The sequence below is a fragment of the Mesoplodon bidens genome, assembly GCF_964165515.1.
Source record: "Mesoplodon bidens genome assembly, chromosome: 9".
NCBI lineage: Eukaryota > Metazoa > Chordata > Mammalia > Artiodactyla > Ziphiidae > Mesoplodon > Mesoplodon bidens.
This window is the reverse complement of record NC_138166.1, coordinates 19,475,568-19,499,917: the sequence shown is the minus strand read 5'-3', so window position 1 is coordinate 19,499,917 and position 24,350 is coordinate 19,475,568. Positions and strand designations below refer to the sequence as shown.

Below are 24,350 nucleotides of genomic sequence, written 5' to 3'. Positions count from 1 at the left end.
AATCCACTGAAATAATTTCCAAATCTGTACATCTCTCTTATTTAGTTTATAATGACCAGAATCATTAAAAAAAAAAAAGTAGCGGTCAGTCCAAACTGACAGCTGTATTTGAGCTGGGTCTTTGAGCAGGGGTAAGATCTAATCTGGTGATAAAAATGCAGGAAACATTCCACTAGAAAAAAGTCGTAAGTAAAATCTAAGATCTGATGATTAGTATAGTATGGACGTGTGGAATAGACTAATGAGAAGAGTATCATTTTATTTTATTATATTTTATTTTTTAGTATTCATTTTGCAGAGTAGTGGGAAGTAGCACTGAGTGGATGAGTGGAATTCAACTACGAAAGGTCTCTGAACCAGATACTGCAGGTCAAAGGGAGGAAATGGCAGCAAAGTAATAGCATCACTGAAGCTCTGCCTAAAAGATCAACCTGAAATTGATCTGCCTCTTGAGAAGGAGGGGAGAAGAGACATTAGGAAGGAGATGAGCAGAAATTCTCCTTCGGTGATTCATACATGAAGTAATTAAATCCTGCACAATGAGAATGGAATGAGAATGGAAAAGCAATGAGAATGGAAAAGATGGAAAGTGAAATTCTGGAACAATCTTAATGGCATTTAGAGAGTGATACTTCTTGTGTCTGATGCTTAACTCCAACATGTTAACTTAGTCACGGGTCAAGTTTTAAGGGCTGGGAGAATTACAATGTCATAATAAGGAGGTCATAAATTGGGCTTTAGACGTATTAAACTTGAAACAATAAGAGGATTTCTCAGATGAAATGCCTTGAAATCTCAGTGGGATCAGGCTTAGGTCAGCAAAATCCTGGGCTGGATTTGGCCACCACCAAAACAGAGGTGAGTGTGGACTTCCATTGAGGGTAATGGTCCTGAAAGTATAGCCCTGGGTATTGAGGATACTGACCAATATTTTTAGCTCCCTAGAAGAAATATCTCTTACCTGCAGTGTGGATAAACTGGATTACAAAACTGTGATCTGCTCAGGGGGTACCTTTGAAGAAAATGGGGGAGGCAGAGGGAGGTTCCACCTGTAGCGTACCACCCAATGTCAGAGATGAAACAAGAGCCACACCCCACCAGAAAATGTGCCTGGCTCCTCCAGCACTGGAGGAATTGCTTCCTCAGGTCATCTGTTTTTACTGGCTCTCTTCCCTGAGTGCTCTCTCTTTACGTCTTTTGGGAGATGAGGTCACCTCCCTCCCTATACTTCAACCCAGCTGAGGGAGCATCATCAGACATATAAGATCTAACTTGGTGAAAGATCTAACTTTCTTGCAGGAAGCATTCCAAGCAGGTAAAAACATCATAAATATAATCTAAGAGTTGAGGTTGAGTATAGAATGGACATGAGGAAGATATACTGAGCTGAGTATCCATTTTGGTGAGCAGTGGGAAGTAACACTGGGTGGATGAGTGGAATTCAACCACGGAGAGTGGCTGAACCTGATATCACAGGTCAAAGGGAGGAAACGGCAGTTCCTCAACAAAGAAACATAACCAAGTAGGACCCTCTGCGGCCTTCCCAGGTCAGACCTCCACCCCACTCCACCCAATGTCCTCTGCCTGCCCCTTGTTTATAGAAAAGCTTTAGTCTCCCAGGCCTCCCCTGAGTCTCAAAAGTCTGGCTCAAGAGTTAATGATAAGGAAATGTGAAGATGTAGAAACACAGAACCCTTGCTGGGCGGGAAAACTGGTAACAATTTAGACTATAAACCAGCCACAGAGCAGAGTCACTGAACTCCCAGTTCCCTGAACAATATAGATAAAGGTCTGACACACATTCCCAAGTTGTTTTTATAGGAAGCAGACCCCCACTGGTTGAAAACTGCTGACCTCAAGCATGTAGGCCCCACACCGGTTGAAACCAGAAGATGCTTGAAACTTCTCCTTGATGCCAACCAATCTAAGAATTGTGCACGAGCTGATCATGCACCCTCAGCCTTTCCCTCATACTGCCTTTAAAACTTCCTAGCCAGCAACTTGGAGGTGGTCTTAAGATATTAGTCCACCATCTTCCCAGGTTGCCGGCCTCCTGAATAAAGCAAATTTTCCCACCAACTGTTGTCTCTCAAGTACTGGCCTTTTGAGCAGTAAGCAGCTGAACTTGGGTTCAGTACCGGTCTCGTCTGGTTATAGGAGTAGCATCACCAAGGCTCTACCCTGGGATGGGAATTGTCCTCCCTTGGGAAGGGAGAGGAAAAGCCTTGCAAGTACATCCCTGGAATTGTTATCTGGGGACAAACCCAATGCCAGTGATCAAAGAACCACATACAGCAATGCTGGGAAGCTACTTATTCAAAGTAAGTCCCACGAGATAAGCTCCAGTAGAGAAACGCCAAGGAGGCACTAAAACCTGGTTGGAGCTATGTATCTCAGCACACCCCTAGTTAACATTGGGACTCCTCTGATTCTGACAGAACTCACATAGAAGTGAGAAGAACAGACAGGAACATGGGCTGCTAGTTATCTGGTAAACATCAGCCTGGATGGTTCTACTGTCCAAAGGTGAATAAACTGAAACAAAAATGTGTAACAGGTAGATAAGGGGAGCACGACTCTAAACATTCAGGGAAAAGCATACTTAGAGCTACAGCAAATAATAGGAAAGTCTAAAGTGTATTTTGCATTCTGAATAAATGTCATAAATTCATGAAAGGCCTTGTGAGACCAGATGAAAGATGAGGTGGAAAAGAACTTAAGAAACTTAATTTCAGAGGAAACTTAAATTCGGAGATAAGAAGAAAATGAATGAAATGCAAGTTGAAATAACAACAAAAATATAGCAAGAAAAATTAAAAGTCAACAATAGAAATAAAGTCTGCTTCGGAGTGAAAATTCAAATTAGAGAGGTAAAAAAGAAACAAAAAGCTCTCTAAGAATACAAACGATAGGGTCAAAAGAAAAAGCAATGTATGAAAATATGATAATTGTAGACAGTTTACCTTTATGAAAGAGGTATTTGTTTATCAGAGAAGGATTTTGTTCAAAAACATTGAACAAAACAAGTCACTAATGGTGGCTTAACCAAGAGACAAGTTTATTTTTCCCCCCTGTAGCAAGAAGTCCAGAAATGACAGATCTGGGCTGGTAGGGCAGCTACCTTACCAGGGACCCAGATTTTTTTAGCCCTTGCTATACCATCTTTAGTGTGTGGCTCTCTTCCCCAGCTTGCAAGATGGCGGCTGGCACTCCAGCCACCATAACCACATTCCAGATTGAATATGGAGGAAAAGGAAGAGCAAATGCAGCATACCAAATGAGTCGGCTGCCCTTAAAGAGCTTCCCCAGAGGCCCCCACCCAATGACTTCCAAATATATCTCACTGGACTCAGTTATGTCATATAACTACTGTGACCTGCATGGAAGACTGGGAAATAGAGCTTTTAAACTGAGACCATTCCAAAATTAAAACAGAGTTCTATGAGTAAAGAAAAAGGAGAGAGGGGATATCCGTTGACAAAGAGCAGCCTATAACAAAAGTCCTGAGATGAATGACAAAGGAGAAGAGCCAAGTCACAAAAATATACAGACGAAGATTTTCCTGTGCTGAGTTCTTCCGATGCAAATCAGAAGATTTCAACATGTTTCCAGTAAAGTCCAATAAAAACAATAGCAAGAAAGACATATATTCCTGGATATCTTGGCAAAATGCTCTAATTCTATTTTTTAAATCCTAAAAGTATCCAAGCAATCAAATTTAGAAAAAAGATTACCTAGAAAGAATATAAATTGAGGCTATCCTCAAACTTATCCACGATCTCCAAAAGTAGAGAATCACAAAATAATATCTCAAGAGTCTTGGGGCAAAAGTTATTACACAAAAATAAGAGTCACAGTCCAAAAACTATTTATAGAAGTAAGAGAAATATACCCCCCAGAAATCAAAAGACTCAGAAAATAGCCACTTAAAAACTTGCTTAAACATATGTTTTCCTTCCAAATGTATGAATAGGAAACTCATTCTGTTCATGTTTAAGAATAAATATATTCTGGATAGACCTAGAAGTTATCATACTAAGCGAAGTAAGTCAGACAGAGAAAGACAAATATGATATCACTTATATATGGAATCTACACAAGAAATTGAATTCTTGTGTTTGAAATAACATAAAAGCTCCCACTGGCCAAAATTGGGTTAATTTGAGGATCAAAAAGAAGCACAACTGTAATTGATTATATCACACCGAGTAAATAAAAATCTACTAGGACACAGTGATTTCTCTCCTCCCAAAAGAAGAGAGCAGAAAAAAAGGGAAAGCTCTTTTTCACAGAAGAATGGCAGCTAATAAACGTGGAAGGAATTAGATCATTGGAAAGTCACAGATTTGCAGTCCCCGGTGGGTAACGGATTCTGAGAAGGAAACAGTGGAGGATAAAACAACTAAGTGACAGGTTATTGGGAACCAGGAATTTGTCCCTATTATTAATGGTGAAGACCAACTGTAACTTTTGTTGCAGACATCTGAAGATCAGCAGCTTAACCAGCAAGTCATCATAAATCAAATTAAAAGACATATTACAACCACATCAAATATGATAGAGTTAATATCTATAATAATAAAGACTTCATACAAATTGGAAAAAGGAGCACCAAGACCTTGCCTGGGGAGGAGGTGTTGGTAAAATACAGGTATAGAGGATTTACAGAAACAGCCTGACTGTCCCTTTGTCCCTTCACTGGAAGTGGATAGGATGGCACCTGCCTGAGTGTCAGAACCCCAGCATCAGACACTTCATCATCTGGGGTATTTTTCCCATGAGGTACGCAGAGGGACCCAGGGCCCCAGGCCACTTTCCTTTTGCCTGCTATTCCTAGCCTGCAGCTTCCTGTCCTCGGCTGGAAGAAGTGGAAGGGCAAAGGGAAAAGACTTGTGCCAACCGAGCCTGTTATTTTTCATCCAGAAAAAACATCTTTCCCAGAAGTCACCCTCAGAGGAGTCACCTGGCCACAACTACCTGCAGAGAGACAGCCTCCAGCACCCCTCTTTCCTTGACAAAAGAGCAAAAATAAAATCGATAAATCATAGTACTTGGTACTGAATATTTGGAGATTGGCACCTCACAGACCGTTGGTATACGGCATAGGTTGTTACAACTTTTCTGAAAAGCAACTCTTCAGTGTTTCAGGAAACCTCAGTGTACCTCTAGATTCATCAGTTCTGCTTTGGGGAATCATTTCTATGGAAATAATGTGAAATGCAACAAATGGTGTATGTACATTGATATTCAGGTTGAGAGACTGTCATTTTGAAATCCACTATTAAAACATTTACAGGGTAAAATTTTAACAACAAAGACACATAAATAAGCAAACTTAGACTCTCCCAACTCTCCCCCATTATTCCATTATCCTTGTACTTTACTCTCTGATAACAGAAGGTGGAGTTTCTGAACGTTTCTTTCTGCCATGCTATTCACTCAAATGGATCTATTGTGGTTCCTTTCAATTTCCTGATTACTAGCTCTGACTCCTTCTCACCTCTTCTCTCCACTTTAGGGAAGCTATCAGAATGTAGAGGGCAACATTACAACTGTAGGACTAAGCACAAGTCGTCTCTGGTTGATTTCTTTATATTTTTGTCTTGAAATAATTATAGATTCATGGAAGATGCAGAGAGTACAGAGAACTTTGTGTGCTCTTTACCTACTTCCCCAATGGGAACTATCCTACAATATCAAAACAAGGAAATTGACATTGGTACACTCTACAGAGCTTATTCAGATGTCATCAGTTTTACAATGCACTCGTGTGTGTGAAGGTCCGTGTAATTTTATCACATGTATGGATTCGTGTAACTACCACCAGGATCACAATATGGAGCTGTCTCATCACCACTAAGATCCCATGTATTGTTCTTTTATAGTCACATCCATTTCCCTGTCATCCTCCCCATCCATAAAAGCTGGCAACCACTAATCTGTTCCCCACTTCTATAATTTTCTTATGTCAAGAATGTTACATAAATGCCATCATACATAATGTAACACTCTGAGATTGGTTTTTCCCACTGAGCCAAATTCCCTTGAGATTCATCCACGTTGTTACATGCATTCCTTTTTATTGTTGCATAGTATTTCTGGGTATGGATGTGCCACAGTTGGTTTAGTTATCAACCTGCTGAACTACATTTGTGTTGCTTCCAGTTTTCAGCTATTACAAATAAAGTTGCTATGAACATTCACATACAGGATTTTGTGTGGACATTGGTTTTTGTTTCTCTGGGATAAATGCACGAGTGTAATTACTGGGTCATATGATAATTAGTTTTAAAAGAAACTGACACACTCCTTTCCACATGGCTGTATTATTATAGGTTCCACCATAAACCTATAGTGATCCAAACTCTCTGCATCTTCACCAGCATTTGCCGTTGTCAATATTCTATTTTATTTTAGTCATTCTGATATGTGCATATTATTATGGTTTTAATTGCTTTTTCCTTAGTGGCTAATGATATTGAACATGTTTTTCATGTTTTAATTTTCCATTATTATATCTTATTTTGTGAAATGTCTGTTCATGACTTTTATCTATTTTCTATTGGGTTTTTAAAAATTTACCATACAGTTTTATCCGTTTGTTAGTATTCTAGTTATGAATCCTTGGGCAGTTATATAGCTTGCAAATTATCTTCCAGTGATTGGTTATTAAAAGTATATAATTAGTGGGACTTCCCTAGTGACACAGTGGTTAAGAATCTGCCTGCCAATGCAGGGGACACGGGTTCAAGCCCTGGTCTGGGAAGATCCCACATGCCACAGAGCAACTAAGCCCATGAGCCACAACTACTGAGCCTGCACTCTAGAGCCAGCAAGCCACAACTACTGAAGCCTGCATGCCTAGAGCCCATGCTCTGCCACAAGAGAAGCCACTGCAATGAGAAGCCCGCGCACCACAACCAAGAGTAGCCCCTGCTCGCCACAACTAGACAAAAACCACATGCAGCAACAAAGACCCAACACAGCCAGAAATAATAAATAAATAAATAAATTTATTTATTTTTCAAAAAGTATCTAATTAGGGAAGGCCTTTGGGAATGGTGGAGCTAGGGCCTATGAAAATATTTTCCTTCATAAAAGCCATGAGAACACTGACAAATATTCTAAATCAACTTTTAGAGAACTCTGGAAATTAACCAGAACACATAAACAACTCTTACAACTTGATGATAAAAAGACAATAACCCACTTAAAAATGGTTAAGTGATTTGAATAGTTATTTCTCTGAAGACTACATAAAAATGGCCAATAAGTACATGAAATGATCCTCAACATTCCTAGTCATTTAGATGATTCAAATCACAACCACAACGAAATTGCAGTAAACACACCCAGTAAAATGACTACATTTTTTTAAAAGACAGTAACACATATTAGTGAGGATGTGATGAAACTGGAATCTTCATACACCAGTGGTGGGAATGTAAAATGGTGCAGCCACTTGGGAAAAAAGTCTGGCAATTCCTCAGAAGCCTAAACATAAAGTTACCATATAACACAGCAATTCCATTCCTAGGTATATACACAAAAACTTTTTTTTGAAGTATAGTTGATTTATAATGTTTCAGGTGTACAGTAGAGTGATGTAGTTTTATATATATATATATATATATATATATATATATATATATATATATAACTTTTACAGTTATATATATATAAAACATTTTCAGATTCTTTTCCATTATAGGTTATTACAACTATATTCAACTATAATTGAATATAGTTCCCTGTGCTATACAGTAGGTCCTTGTTGGTTATCTATTTTACATATAGTAGCTTACAAAAACTTGTACAAGAATATTCACAGCAGCATTATTCACAATAACTAAAAACTGAAAACAACACAAATGTCCACCAACTGATGACTGGATAAACAAAATGTGGTTTATCTCTACAGTGGAATATTATTAGCCATACAAGGAACAAAGCACAGACATATCTACAACATGAATGAACCTTGAAAAGTTATGCTAAGAGAAAGAAGGCAGACAAAAAAGGACACATATTTGTATGAGTCCATTTATATGAAATGTCCAGAGTAGGCAAATTGATAGAGACAGAAAGTAGATTAGTAGTTACCATGAGCTGGGGGAAAGGAAGATTGAGGAGTGACCTTTAATGGGTATGAGGTTTCCTTCTGAGGTGATGAAATATTCTGGAATTAGTGGTGGTGTTTGTACAACTTTGTGAATATAATAAAAACCACTCAACTGTACACTTATTATTTTTTTTTTACTTTAACATTCACTTAATCAAACTAAAGGAAACACATATATTAAGAGAGTTTCACTAAGAGTAGTAGAGTAGGTAGGGTCAGAGTTTCTCTTTAAAGTCAATAGCTCTTTGTCTTCACAGAAATGATGGGCAGGGCGGGGGGTGGTGTCGATGGATCCTAAACCAGCAGGACAGGTTGCCATGTTAACAGCCCAAATGAATTCTCGAGGAGTTTGGCGGGCTTCAAAATTTGTCCTCTTCATATGCTCATGTAAACAGTCTCAAGTATTATGAGCTACAGTTCAACAAAGCCTCTGACGGAATTGGTTACCAGAGATGGGCAAGCCTGGTTGGTCCCACAGAAGGAGCTGGCATCTGGACCAAGCTGGTCGTCCCTGACCCCAGGAAAGAGCTGCTCAGTTCTCTGAGCTGCTTTACAGGGGCAAACGCCCTGGGAAACGCTCCCCTCGGTGGAGGTACAGGAAGTCACAGGCCACATATATGGGGAAAACCACGTCTTGGTTTTCCAGGTTCATTACCTCTAGCTCTTGATTCTGTCTCAGGGAAAGCATCTGGTATTCTGTGTCCTTCCTGAAAACGGCTCTCCCATCCCTGTCCAAGGAGAACAGGCGCAGGCGGAACGCGACCTTTCTCCTCCCGAGGAGACTGACCCCGAAGCTGCGGTACTTTTTCCGTGTGCTGCACCGGCAAATGATGCGCTGGTTGGCGTAGCGCAGCACCAGGTCCCAGAAGAATTTGAAGCCTTCCCACCTCCAGCTGCACAGCTCGTCCCTGTGGAGCTGGCTCCCGCACCGCATGCTTCTCCCCTGGGGGTCGGACACATAGACGCCCATGGGCCGGACAATTCTGGTCTGCTCAGCCCGGAGGGGGCCAAGGCAATGCTCCCTGTACAAGGGACACAACCAAGAGGGAGGGATCAGCGCATCCTGGTGGATGACGTGTGCTGACATCGGGTCGCACATTATGTAGGCAAGCCGCAGCTGCTGGAACACTGGCACGAAGGCTCTGCCCTGCTCGGTCTCCAGGAAAGGGGTGCCCTCCGAATCCCTCCTGGACCTGGCAAACCATGAGTTGGTGTCAGGCAATAGGGCACTGCGCGGGCCCCTCCATGTCGGCTGCAGCTGCAAGAACATCCACATTTTCAGCACGATGTACACGTTCATCTCCACCCCCATCACAAAGAGCCGTGAAGAGGCAACGACCTCTTTCATCAGATCCAGGCGGACTTCTCGCAATAGCCCCTCACTACACAGGGTCATCAAGTTGTCCAGCAGCCACTGAAGACACACGGTCCTGATGGTCTGGAGTCCGTAGCTTTCAGCAGAGTAGTAGTAGCTGCACACGGTCTGGGCACTGACAGTCTCCTTCATGACCTCCCCGCACCGCTGAATCACCTGGTCCAGCTGCAGCATGCTGGCTGTGGCCAGGATGGCGACGACTCGACCGGGTGGGATGAGAATGGAGCCTCGGTACAGGAAACCGAAAGCCTCGTGCAGTGCCTCGCCATCAATGTTCTCGTCAGGCATCTGCAACTCTATAGTATCCATGTTGGTCTCCTGCCAAGCGCCACTGAACATGCTAGCAAAGAACCCTGACTGGCACAAGTAGACCCTATGCAAGTTCCACTCCTCCCCCAGTGCGCAGATCCGCACGTCGCTCCCTTCTCCTCTCAGGAAGAGTGCCTCATAAATGGACCCTGAATGATCTTTAGCACGTTTCCGGCGGGGCTCTTTTGTGAGCGGCCCCCCTGGGCCTGTCTTCCGCTTGCGGCTCCTCTGACGGGCGGCGGGCCTGGCCTTTTCACTCTCCTTCCCTTCCTGTCTCTCTGCCGCTACTGCCTCCTCGGCCTCCTCCATCCCCGCACTGGCACCTGGCTCCTCTGGGGCACGCCCCCACCAGTGCCATGGCATCCGACTGCTTCGTGCTCCCATGGCCTATACCTCAGTGGTGCAGTGGCCAAGCTTCCTCTCCAGGCGCCCTTGCCGCGGGCACGAGCTCAGCCCAGAGTGATGCTGGGTACTATGACGTTTGCTCTAACGGTCTCTCGAGAGGACGACGCCACGCTAAGCCACACCCACTAGGCCCCACCCCGCCGGGTAAGGGCACTCCGTACCAGGGATTCCACTCTGTTTATCTTTCCCTCCTGGGATGATTGCTCTCGGGCTCCCTTCATAGGATGATGGTGGAACAGAGGCCTTTGTGTGCCAATTTTACCCATTAATTTCAAGAACACAATTCGCTCTTGCCCATCTAAAACAGTTAGTGATTATTCCTTTATGGAGAATTACATCTTGGTCCCAGCCCTGTCCTCTAGGCACCTTAATTTCCATAATTAACTTCTTATTTATTTAGTTATTTTTAATTAATTTTATTTTTATATTTTTTATTAGTTCCTGCTTTACAACAAAGTGAATCAGTTATACATATACATCTGTTCCCATATCCCTTCCCTCTAGCGTCTCCCTCCCTCCCACTCTCCCTATCCCACCTCTCCAGGAGGTCACAAAGCACCCAGCTGATCTCTCCCTGTGCTATGCGGCTGCTTCCCACTAGCTATCTACCTTACGTTTGGTAGTGTATGTATGTCCATGCCTCTCTCTCGCTTTGTCACAGCTTACCCTTCCTCCTCCCCATATCCTCAAGTCCGTTCTCAAGTAGATCTGTGTCTTTATTCCTGTTTTACCCCTAGGTTCTTCATGACATTTTTTTTCTTAAATTCCGTACATATGTGTTAGCATACGGTATTTGTCTTTCTCTTTCTGACTTACTTCACTCTGTAGGACAGACTCTAGGTCTATCCACCTCATTACAAATGGCTCCGTTTCGTTTCTTTGTATGGCTGAGTAATATTCCATTGTATATATGTGCCACATCTTCTTTATCCATTCATCCGATGATGGACACTTAGGTTGTTTCCAGCTCCGGGCTATTGTGAATAGAGCTGCAATGAACATTTTGGTACATGTCTCTCTTTGAATTATGGTTTTCTCAGGGTATATGCCTAGTAGTGGGATTGCTGGGTCATATGGTAGTTCTATGTTTAGTTTTTTAAGGAACCTCCATACTGTTCTCCATCTTTAATGTTACACCATCTTTAATGTGTGGCTCTCTTCCCCAGCTTGCAAGGTGGCTGCTGGCACTCCAGCCACCATAACCACATTCCAGATTGAATATGGAGGAAAAGGAAGAGCAAATGCAGCATACCAAATGAGTCGGCTGCCCTTAAAGAGCCTCCCCAGAGGCCCCCACCCAATGACTTCCAAATATATCTCACTGGACTCAGTTATGTCATATAACTACTGTTACCTGCATGGAAGACTGGGAAATAGAGCTTTTAAACTGAGACCATTCCAAAATTAAAACAGAGTTCTATGAGTAAAGAAAAAGGAGAGAGGGGATATCCGTTGACAAAGAGCAGCCTATAACAAAAGTCCTGAGATGAATGACAAAGGAGAAGAGCCAAGTCACCAAAATATACAGACGAAGATTTTCCTGTGCTGAGTTCTTCCGATGCAAATCAGAAGATTTCAACATGTTTCCAGTAAAGTCCAATAAAAACAATAGCAAGAAAGACCTATATTCCTGGATATCTTGGCAAAATGCTCTAATTCTATTTTTTAAATCCTAAAAGTATCCAAGCAATCAAATTTAGAAAAAAGATTACCTAGAAAGAATATAAATTGAGGCTATCCTCAAACTTATCCACGATCTCCAAAAGTAGAGAATCACAAAATAATATCTCAAGAGTCTTGGGGCAAAAGTTATTACACAAAAATAAGAGTCACAGTCCAAAAACTATTTATAGAAGTAAGAGAAATATACCCCCCAGAAATCAAAAGACTCAGAAAATAGCCACTTAAAAACTTGCTTAAACATATGTTTTCCTTCCAAATGTATGAATAGGAAACTCATTCTGTTCATGTTTAAGAATAAATATATTCTGGATAGACCTAGACGTTATCATACTAAGCGAAGTAAGTCAGACAGAGAAAGACAAATATGATATCACTTATATATGGAATCTACACAAGAAATTGAATTCTTGTGTTTGAAATAACATAAAAGCTCCCACTGGCCAAAATTGGGTTAATTTGAGGATCAAAAAGAAGCACAACTGTAATTGATTATATCACACCGAGTAAATAAAAATCTACTAGGACACAGTGATTTCTCTCCTCCCAAAAGAAGAGAGCAGAAAAAAAGGGAAAGCTCTTTTTCACAGAAGAATGGCAGCTAATAAACGTGGAAGGAATTAGATCATTGGAAAGTCACAGATTTGCAGTCCCCGGTGGGTAACGGATTCTGAGAAGGAAACAGTGGAGGATAAAACAACTAAGTGGCAGGTTATTGGGAACCAGGAATTTGTCCCTATTATTAATGGTGAAGACCAACTGTAACTTTTGTTGCAGACATCTGAAGATCAGCAGCTTAACCAGCAAGTCATCATAAATCAAATTAAAAGACATATTACAACCACATCAAATATGATAGAGTTAATATCTATAATAATAAAGACTTCATACAAATTGGAAAAAGGAGCACCAAGACCTTGCCTGGGGAGGAGGTGTTGGTAAAATACAGGTATAGAGGATTTACAGAAACAGCCTGACTGTCCCTTTGTCCCTTCACTGGAAGTGGATAGGATGGCACCTGCCTGAGTGTCAGAACCCCAGCATCAGACACTTCATCATCTGGGGTATTTTTCCCATGAGGTACGCAGAGGGACCCAGGGCCCCAGGCCACTTTCCTTTTGCCTGCTATTCCTAGCCTGCAGCTTCCGGTCCTCGGCTGGAAGAAGTGGAAGGGCAAAGGGAAAAGACTTGTGCCAACCGAGCCTGTTATTTTTCATCCAGAAGAAACATCTTTCCCAGAAGTCACCCTCAGAGGAGTCACCTGGCCACAACTACCTGCAGAGAGACAGCCTCCAGCACCCCTCTTTCCTTGACAAAAGAGCAAAAATAAAATCGATAAATCATAGTACTTGGTACTGAATATTTGGAGATTGGCACCTCACAGACCGTTGGTATATGGCACATGTTGTTACAACTTTTCTGAAAAGCAACTCTTCAGTGTTTCAGGAAACCTCAGTGTACCTCTAGATTCATCAGTCCTGCTTTGGGGAATCATTTCTATGGAAATAATGTGAAATGCAACGAATGGTTTATGTACATTGATATTCAGGTTGAGAGACTGTCATTTTGAAATCCACTATTAAAACATTTACAGGGTAAAATTTTAACAACAAAGACACATAAATAAGCAAACTTAGACTCTCCCAACTCTCCCCCATTATTCCATTATCCTTGTACTTTACTCTCTGATAACAGAAGGTGGAGTTTCTGAACGTTTCTTTCTGCCATGCTATTCACTCAAATGGATCTATTGTGGTTCCTTTCAATTTCCTGATTACTAGCTCTGACTCCTTCTCACCTCTTCTCTCCACTTTAGGGAGGCTATCAGAATGTAGAGGGCAACATTACAACTGTAGGACTAAGCACAAGTCGTCTCTGGTTGATTTCTTTATATTTTTGTCTTGAAATAATTATAGATTCATGGAAGATGCAGAGAGTACAGAGAACTTTGTGTGCTCTTTACCTACTTCCCCAATGGGAACTATCCTACAATATCAAAACAAGGAAATTGACATTGGTACACTCTACAGAGCTTATTCAGATGTCATCAGTTTTACAATGCACTCGTGTGTGTGAAGGTCCGTGTAATTTTATCACATGTATGGATTCGTGTAACTACCACCAGGATCACAATATGGAGCTGTCTTATCACCACTAAGATCCCATGTATTGTTCTTTTATAGTCACATCCATTTCCCTGTCATCCTCCCCATCCATAAAAGCTGGCAACCACTAATCTGTTCCCCACTTCTATAATTTTCTTATGTCAAGAATGTTACATAAATGCCATCATACATAATGTAACACTCTGAGATTGGTTTTTCCCACTGAGCCAAATTCCCTTGAGATTCATCCACGTTGTTACATGCATTCCTTTTTATTGTTGCATAGTATTTCTGGGTATGGATGTGCCACAGTTGGTTTAGTTATCAACCTGCTGAACTACATTTGTGTTGCTTCCAGTTTTCAGCTATTACAAATAAAGTTGCTATGAACATTCACATACAGGATTTTGTGTGGACATTGGTTTTTGTTTCTCTGGGATAAATGCACGAGTGTAATTACTGGGTCATATGATAATTAGTTTTAAAAGAAACTGACACACTCCTTTCCACATGGCTGTCTTATTATAGGTTCCACCATAAACCTATAGTGATCCAAACTCTCTGCATCTTCACCAGCATTTGCCGTTGTCAATATTCTATTTTATTTTAGTCATTCTGATATGTGCATATTATTATGGTTTTAATTGCTTTTTCCTTAGTGGCTAATGATATTGAACATGTTTTTCATGTTTTAATTTTCCATTATTATATCTTATTTTGTGAAATGTCTGTTCATGACTTTTATCTATTTTCTATTGGGTTTTTAAAAATTTACCATACAGTTTTATCCGTTTGTTAGTATTCTAGTTATGAATCCTTGGGCAGTTATATAGCTTGCAAATTATCTTCCAGTGATTGGTTATTAAAAGTATATAATTAGTGGGACTTCCCTAGTGACACAGTGGTTAAGAATCTGCCTGCCAATGCAGGGGACACGGGTTCAAGCCCTGGTCTGGGAAGATCCCACATGCCACAGAGCAACTAAGCCCATGAACCACAACTACTGAGCCTGCACTCTAGAGCCAGCAAGCCACAACTACTGAAGCCTGCACGCCTAGAGCCCATGCTCTGCCACAAGAGAAGCCACTGCAATGAGAAGCCCGCGCACCACAACCAAGAGTAGCCCCTGCTCGCCACAACTAGACAAAAACCACATGCAGCAACAAAGACCCAACACAGCCAGAAATAATAAATAAATAAATAAATTTATTTATTTTTCAAAAAGTATCTAATTAGGGAAGGCCTTTGGGAATGGTGGAGCTAGGGCCTATGAAAATATTTTCCTTCATAAAAGCCATGAGAACACTGACAAATATTCTAAATCAACTTTTTGAGAACTCTGGAAATTAACCAGAACGCATAAACAACTCTTACAACTTGATGATAAAAAGACAATAACCCACTTAAAAATGGTTAAGTGATTTGAATAGTTATTTCTCTGAAGACTACATAAAAATGGCCAATAAGTACATGAAATGATCCTCAACATTCCTAGTCATTTAGATGATTCAAATCACAACCACAATGAAATTGCAGTAAACACACCCAGTAAAATGGCTACATTTTTTTAAAAGACAGTAACACATATTAGTGAGGATGTGATGAAACTGGAATCTTCATACACCAGTGGTGGGAATGTAAAATGGTGCAGCCACTTGAGAAAAAAGTCTGGCAATTCCTCAGAAGCCTAAACATAAAGTTACCATATAACACAGCAATTCCATTCCTAGGTATATACACAAAAACTTTTTTTTGAAGTATAGTTGATTTATAATGTTTCAGGTGTACAGTAGAGTGATGTAGTTTTATATATATATATATATATATATATATATATATATATATATAACTTTTACAGTTATATATATATAAAACATTTTCAGATTCTTTTCCATTATAGGTTATTACAACTATATTCAACCATATTGAATATAGTTCCCTGTGCTATACAGTAGGTCCTTGTTGGTTATCTATTTTACATATAGTAGCTTACAAAAACTTGTATATGAATATTCACAGCAGCATTATTCACAATAACTAAAAAGTGAAAACAACACAAATGTCCACCAACTGATGACTGGATAAACAAAATGTGGTGTATCTCTACAGTGGAATATTATTAGCCATACAAGGAACAAAGCACAGACATATCTACAACATGAATGAACCTTGAAAAGTTATGCTAAGAGAAAGAAGGCAGACAAAAAAGGACACATATTTGTATGAGTCCATTTATATGAAATGTCCAGAGTAGGCAAATTGATAGAGACAGAAAGTAGATTAGTAGTTACCATGAGCTGGGGGAAAGGAAGATTGAGGAGTGACCTTTAATGGGTATGAGGTTTCCTTCTGAGGTGATGAAATATTCTGGAATTAGTGGTGGTGTTTGTACAACTTTGTGAATATAATAAAAACCACTCAACTGTACACTTATTATTTTTTTTTTACTTTAACATTCACTTAATCAAACTAAAGGAAACACATATATTAAGAGAGTTTCACTAAGAGTAGTAGAGTAGGTAGGGTCAGAGTTTCTCTTTAAAGTCAATAGCTCTTTGTCTTCACAGAAATGATGGGCAGGGCGGGGGGTGGTGTCGATGGATCCTAAACCAGCAGGACAGGTTGCCATGTTAACAGCCCAAATGAATTCTCGAGGAGTTTGGCGGGCTTCAAAATTTGTCCTCTTCATATGCTCATGTAAACAGTCTCAAGTATTATGAGCTACAGTTCAACAAAGCCTCTGACGGAATTGGTTACCAGAGATGGGCAAGCCTGGTTGGTCCCACAGAAGGAGCTGGCATCTGGACCAAGCTGGTCGTCCCTGACCCCAGGAAAGAGCTGCTCAGTTCTCTGAGCTGCTTTACAGGGGCAAACGCCCTGGGAAACGCTCCCCTCGGTGGAGGTACAGGAAGTCACAGGCCACATATATGGGGAAAACCACGTCTTGGTTTTCCAGGTTCATTACCTCTAGCTCTTGATTCTGTCTCAGGGAAAGCATCTGGTATTCTGTGTCCTTCCTGAAAACGGCTCTCCCATCCCTGTCCAAGGAGAACAGGCGCAGGCGGAACGCGACCTTTCTCCTCCCGAGGAGACTGACCCCGAAGCTGCGGTACTTTTTCCGTGTGCTGCACCGGCAAATGATGCGCTGGTTGGCGTAGCGCAGCACCAGGTCCCAGAAGAATTTGAAGCCTTCCCACCTCCAGCTGCACAGCTCGTCCCTGTGGAGCTGGCTCCCGCACCGCATGCTTCTCCCCTGGGGGTCGGACACATAGACGCCCATGGGCCGGACAATTCTGGTCTGCTCAGCCCGGAGGGGGCCAAGGCAATGCTCCCTGTACAAGGGACACAACCAAGAGGGAGGGATCAGCGCATCCTGGTGGATGACGTGTGCTGACATCGGGTCGCACATTATGTAGGCAAGCCGCAGCTGCTGGAACACTGGCACGAAGGCTCTGCCCTGCTCGGTCTCCAGGAAAGGGGTGCCCTCCGAATCCCTCCTGGACCTGGCAAACCATGAGTTGGTGTCAGGCAATAGGGCACTGCGCGGGCCCCTCCATGTCGGCTGCAGCTGCAAGAACATCCACATTTTCAGCACGATGTACACGTTCATCTCCACCCCCATCACAAAGAGCCGTGAAGAGGCAACGACCTCTTTCATCAGATCCAGGCGGACTTCTCGCAATAGCCCCTCACTACACAGGGTCATCAAGTTGTCCAGCAGCCACTGAAGACACACGGTCCTGATGGTCTGGAGTCCGTAGCTTTCAGCAGAGTAGTAGTAGCTGCACACGGTCTGGGCACTGACAGTCTCCTTCATGACCTCCCCGCACCGCTGAATCACCTGGTCCAGCTGCAGCATGCTGGCTGTGGCCAGGATGGCGACGACTCGACCGGGTGGGATGAGAATGGAGCCTCGGTACAGGAAACCGAAAGCCTCGTGCAGTGCCTCGCCATCAATGTTCTCGTCAGGCATCTGCAACTCTATAGTATCCATGTTGGTCTCCTGCCAAGCGCCACTGAACATGCTAGCAAAGAACCCTGACTGGCACAAGTAGACCCTATGCAAGTTCCACTCCTCCCCCAGTGCGCAGATCCGCACGTCGCTCCCTTCTCCTCTCAGGAAGAGTGCCTCATAAATGGACCCTGAATGATCTTTAGCACGTTTCCGGCGGGGCTCTTTTGTGAGCGGCCCCCCTGGGCCTGTCTTCCGCTTGCGGCTCCTCTGACGGGCGGCGGGTCTGGCCTTTTCACTCTCCTTCCCTTCCTGTCTCACTGCCGCTACTGCCTCCTCGGCCTCCTCCATCCCCGCACTGGCACCTGGCTCCTCTGGGGCACGCCCCCACCAGTGCCATGGCATCCGACTGCCTCGTGCTCCCATGGCCTATACCTCAGTGGTGCAGTGGCCAAGCTTCCTCTCCAGGCGCCCTTGCCGCGGGCACGAGCTCAGCCCAGAGTGATGCTGGGTACTATGACGTTTGCTCTAACGGTCTCTCGAGAGGACGACGCCACGCTAAGCCACACCCACTAGGCCCCACCCCGCCGGGTAAGGGCACTCCGTACCAGGGATTCCACTCTGTTTATCTTTCCCTCCTGGGATGATTGCTCTCGGGCTCCCTTCATAGGATGATGGTGGAACAGAGGCCTTTGTGTGCCAATTTTACCCATTAATTTCAAGAACACAATTCGCTCTTGCCCATCTAAAACAGTTAGTGATTATTCCTTTATGGAGAATTACATCTTGGTCCCAGCCCTGTCCTCTAGGCACCTTAATTTCCATAATTAACTTCTTATTTATTTAGTTATTTTTAATTAATTTTATTTTTATATTTTTTATTAGTTCCTGCTTTACAACAAAGTGAATCAGTTATACATATACATCTGTTCCCATATCCCTTCCCTCTAGCGTCTCCCTCCCTCCCACTCTCCCTATCCCACCTCTCCAGGAGGTCACAAAGCACCCAGCTGATCTCTCCCTGTGCTATGCGGCTGCTTCCCACTAGCTATCTACCTTACGTTTGGTAGTGTATGTATGTCCATGCCTCTCTCTCGCTTTGTCACAGCTTACCCTTCCTCCTCCCCATATCCTCAAGTCCGTTCTCAAGTAGATCTGTGTCTTTATTCCTGTTTTACCCCTAGGTTCTTCATGACATTTTTTTTCTTAAATTCCGTACATATGTGTTAGCATACGGTATTTGTCTTTCTCTTTCTGACTTACTTCACTCTGTAGGACAGACTCTAGGTCTATCCACCTCATTACAAATGGCTCCGTTTCGTTTCTTTGTATGGCTGAGTAATATTCCATTGTATATATGTGCCACATCTTCTTTATCCATTCATCCGATGATGGACACTTAGGTTGTTTCCAGCTCCGGGCTATTGTGAATAGAGCTGCAATGAACATTTTGGTACATGTCTCTCTTTGAATTATGGTTTTCTCAGGGTATATGCCTAGTAGTGGGATTGCTGGGTCATATGGTAGTTCTATGTTTAGTTTTTTAAGGAACCTCCATACTGTTCTCCATCTTTAATGTTACACCATCTTTAATGTGTGGCTCTCTTCCCCAGCTTGCAAGGTGGCTGCTGGCACTCCAGCCACCATAACCACATTCCAGATTGAATATGGAGGAAAAGGAAGAGCAAATGCAGCATACCAAATGAGTCGGCTGCCCTTAAAGAGCTTCCCCAGAGGCCCCCACCCAATGACTTCCAAATATATCTCACTGGACTCAGTTATGTCATATAACTACTGTTACCTGCATGGAAGACTGGGAAATAGAGCTTTTAAACTGAGACCATTCCAAAATTAAAACAGAGTTCTATGAGTAAAGAAAAAGGAGAGAGGGGATATCCGTTGACAAAGAGCAGCCTATAACAAAAGTCCTGAGATGAATGACAAAGGAGAAGAGCCAAGTCACCAAAATATACAGACGAAGGTTTTCCTGTGCTGAGTTCTTCCGATGCAAATCAGAAGATTTCAACATGTTTCCAGTAAAGTCCAATAAAAACAATAGCAAGAAAGACCTATATTCCTGGATATCTTGGCAAAATGCTCTAATTCTATTTTTTAAATCCTAAAAGTATCCAAGCAATCAAATTTAGAAAAAAGATTACCTAGAAAGAATATAAATTGAGGCTATCCTCAAACTTATCCACGATCTCCAAAAGTAGAGAATCACAAAATAATATCTCAAGAGTCTTGGGGCAAAAGTTATTACACAAAAATAAGAGTCACAGTCCAAAAACTATTTATAGAAGTAAGAGAAATATACCCCCCAGAAATCAAAAGACTCAGAAAATAGCCACTTAAAAACTTGCTTAAACATATGTTTTCCTTCCAAATGTATGAATAGGAAACTCATTCTGTTCATGTTTAAGAATAAATATATTCTGGATAGACCTAGACGTTATCATACTAAGCGAAGTAAGTCAGACAGAGAAAGACAAATATGATATCACTTATATATGGAATCTACACAAGAAATTGAATTCTTGTGTTTGAAATAACATAAAAGCTCCCACTGGCCAAAATTGGGTTAATTTGAGGATCAAAAAGAAGCACAACTGTAATTGATTATATCACACCGAGTAAATAAAAATCTACTAGCACACAGTGATTTCTCTCCTCCCAAAAGAAGAGAGCAGAAAAAAAGGGAAAGCTCTTTTTCACAGAAGAATGGCAGCTAATAAACGTGGAAGGAATTAGATCATTGGAAAGTCACAGATTTGCAGTCCCCGGTGGGTAACGGATTCTGAGAAGGAAACAGTGGAGGATAAAACAACTAAGTGACAGGTTATTGGGAACCAGGAATTTGTCCCTATTATTAATTGTGAAGACCAACTGTAACTTTTGTTGCAGACATCTGAAGATCAGCAGCTTAACCAGCAAGTCATCATAAATCAAATTAAAAGACATATTACAACCACATCAAATATGATAGAGTTAATATCTATAATAATAAAGACTTCATACAAATTGGAAAAAGGAGCACCAAGACCTTGCCTGGGGAGGAGGTGTTGGTAAAATACAGGTATAGAGGATTTACAGAAACAGCCTGACTGTCCCTTTGTCCCTTCACTGGAAGTGGATAGGATGGCACCTGCCTGAGTGTCAGAACCCCAGCATCAGACACTTCATCATCTGGGGTATTTTTCCCATGAGGTACGCAGAGGGACCCAGGGCCCCAGGCCACTTTCCTTTTGCTTGCTATTCCTAGCCTGCAGCTTCCGGTCCTCGGCTGGAAGAAGTGGAAGGGCAAAGGGAAAAGACTTGTGCCAACCGAGCCTGTTATTTTTCATCCAGAAGAAACATCTTTCCCAGAAGTCACCCTCAGAGGAGTCACCTGGCCACAACTACCTGCAGAGAGACAGCCTCCAGCACCCCTCTTTCCTTGACAAAAGAGCAAAAATAAAATCGATAAATCATAGTACTTGGTACTGAATATTTGGAGATTGGCACCTCACAGACCGTTGGTATATGGCATATGTTGTTACAACTTTTCTGAAAAGCAACTCTTCAGTGTTTCAGGAAACCTCAGCGTACCTCTAGATTCATCAGTTCTGCTTTGGGGAATCATTTCTATGGAAATAATGTGAAATGCAACGAATGGTTTATGTACATTGATATTCAGGTTGAGAGACTGTCATTTTGAAATCCACTATTAAAACATTTACAGGGTAAAATTTTAACAACAAAGACACATAAATAAGCAAACTTAGACTCTCCCAACTCTCCCCCATTATTCCATTATCCTTGTACTTTACTCTCTGATAACAGAAGGTGGAGTTTCTGAACGTTTCTTTCTGCCATGCTATTCACTCAAATGGATCTATTGTGGTTCCTTTCAATTTCCTGATTACTAGCTCTGACTCCTTCTCACCTCTTCTCTCCACTTTAGGGAGGCTATCAGAATGTAGAGGGCAACATTACAACTGTAGGACTAAGCACAAGTCGTCTCTGGTTGATTTCTTTATATTTTTGTCTTGAAATAATTATAGATTCATGGAAGATGCAGAGAGTACAGAGAACTTTGTGTGCTCTTTACCTACTTCCCCAATGGGAACTATCCTACAATATCAAAACAAGGAAATTGACATTGGTACACTCTACAGAGCTTATTCAGATGTCATCAGTTTTACAATGCACTCGTGTGTGTGAAGGTCCGTGTAATTTTATCACATGTATGGATTCGTGTAACTACCACCAGGATCACAATATGGAGCTGTCTCATCACCACTAAGATCCCATGTATTGTTCTTTTATAGTCACATCCATTTCCCTGTCATCCTCCCCATCCATAAAAGCTGGCAACCACTAATCTGTTCCCCACTTCTATAATTTTCTTATGTCAAGAATGTTACATAAATGCCATCATACATAATGTAACACTCTGAGATTGGTTTTTCCCACTGAGCCAAATTCCCTTGAGATTCATCCACGTTGTTACATGCATTCCTTTTTATTGTTGCATAGTATTTCTGGGTATGGATGTGCCACAGTTGGTTTAGTTATCAACCTGCTGAACTACATTTGTGTTGCTTCCAGTTTTCAGCTATTACAAATAAAGTTGCTATGAACATTCACATACAGGATTTTGTGTGGACATTGGTTTTTGTTTCTCTGGGATAAATGCACGAGTGTAATTACTGGGTCATATGATAATTAGTTTTAAAAGAAACTGACACACTCCTTTCCACATGGCTGTATTATTATAGGTTCCACCATAAACCTATAGTGATCCAAACTCTCTGCATCTTCACCAGCATTTGCCGTTGTCAATATTCTATTTTATTTTAGTCATTCTGATATGTGCATATTATTATGGTTTTAATTGCTTTTTCCTTAGTGGCTAATGATATTGAACATGTTTTTCATGTTTTAATTTTCCATTATTATATCTTATTTTGTGAAATGTCTGTTCATGACTTTTATCTATTTTCTATTGGGTTTTTAAAAATTTACCATACAGTTTTATCCGTTTGTTAGTATTCTAGTTATGAATCCTTGGGCAGTTATATAGCTTGCAAATTATCTTCCAGTGATTGGTTATTAAAAGTATATAATTAGTGGGACTTCCCTAGTGACACAGTGGTTAAGAATCTGCCTGCCAATGCAGGGGACACGGGTTCAAGCCCTGGTCTGGGAAGATCCCACATGCCACAGAGCAACTAAGCCCATGAGCCACAACTACTGAGCCTGCACTCTAGAGCCAGCAAGCCACAACTACTGAAGCCTGCACGCCTAGAGCCCATGCTCTGCCACAAGAGAAGCCACTGCAATGAGAAGCCCGCGCACCACAACCAAGAGTAGCCCCTGCTCGCCACAACTAGACAAAAACCACATGCAGCAACAAAGACCCAACACAGCCAGAAATAATAAATAAATAAATAAATTTATTTATTTTTCAAAAAGTATCTAATTAGGGAAGGCCTTTGGGAATGGTGGAGCTAGGGCCTATGAAAATATTTTCCTTCATAAAAGCCATGAGAACACTGACAAATATTCTAAATCAACTTTTTGAGAACTCTGGAAATTAACCAGAACGCATAAACAACTCTTACAACTTGATGATAAAAAGACAATAACCCACTTAAAAATGGTTAAGTGATTTGAATAGTTATTTCTCTGAAGACTACATAAAAATGGCCAATAAGTACATGAAATGATCCTCAACATTCCTAGTCATTTAGATGATTCAAATCACAACCACAATGAAATTGCAGTAAACACACCCAGTAAAATGGCTACATTTTTTTAAAAGACAGTAACACATATTAGTGAGGATGTGATGAAACTGGAATCTTCATACACCAGTGGTGGGAATGTAAAATGGTGCAGCCACTTGGGAAAAAAGTCTGGCAATTCCTCAGAAGCCTAAACATAAAGTTACCATATAACACAGCAATTCCATTCCTAGGTATATACACAAAAACTTTTTTTTGAAGTATAGTTGATTTATAATGTTTCAGGTGTACAGTAGAGTGATGTAGTTTTATATATATATATATATATATATATATATACATATATAACTTTTACAGTTATATATATATAAAACTTTTTCAGATTCTTTTCCATTATAGGTTATTACAACTATATTCAACTATATTGAATATAGTTCCCTGTGCTATACAGTAGGTCCTTGTTGGTTATCTATTTTACATATAGTAGCTTCAAAAACTTGTACATGAATATTCACAGCAGCATTGTTCACAATAACTAAAAAGTGAAAACAACACAAATGTCCACCAACTGATGACTGGATAAACAAAATGTGGTGTATCTCTACAGTGGAATATTATTAGCCATACAAGGAACAAAGCACAGACATATCTACAACATGAATGAACCTTGAAA

At 41.4% G+C, this 24,350-nt stretch overlaps 3 protein-coding genes across 4 annotated transcripts in view; all 3 read right to left on the bottom strand.

Moving 5' to 3' along the window:
* HECW1 (HECT, C2 and WW domain containing E3 ubiquitin protein ligase 1) overlaps window positions 1-24,350 on the bottom strand; it is a gene marked incomplete at both ends in the record, with an annotated part of 546,121 nt that overhangs the window by 454,529 nt on the left and 67,242 nt on the right. The window lies entirely within an intron of this gene.
* Window positions 8,673-10,115, bottom strand: LOC308622759 (germ cell-less protein-like 1; the record flags this gene model as incomplete). Its single annotated transcript, XM_081244399.1, has 1 exon — window positions 8,673-10,115. The coding sequence occupies one exon, from the start codon at window positions 10,113-10,115 to the stop codon at window positions 8,673-8,675; it is 1,443 nt and encodes a 480-aa protein (XP_081100525.1).
* Window positions 16,857-18,299, bottom strand: LOC308622758 (germ cell-less protein-like 1; the record flags this gene model as incomplete). The annotated part of the gene is made up of 1 exon (XM_081244398.1): window positions 16,857-18,299. One exon carries the CDS (start codon window positions 18,297-18,299, stop codon window positions 16,857-16,859), a length of 1,443 nt encoding a protein of 480 aa, XP_081100524.1.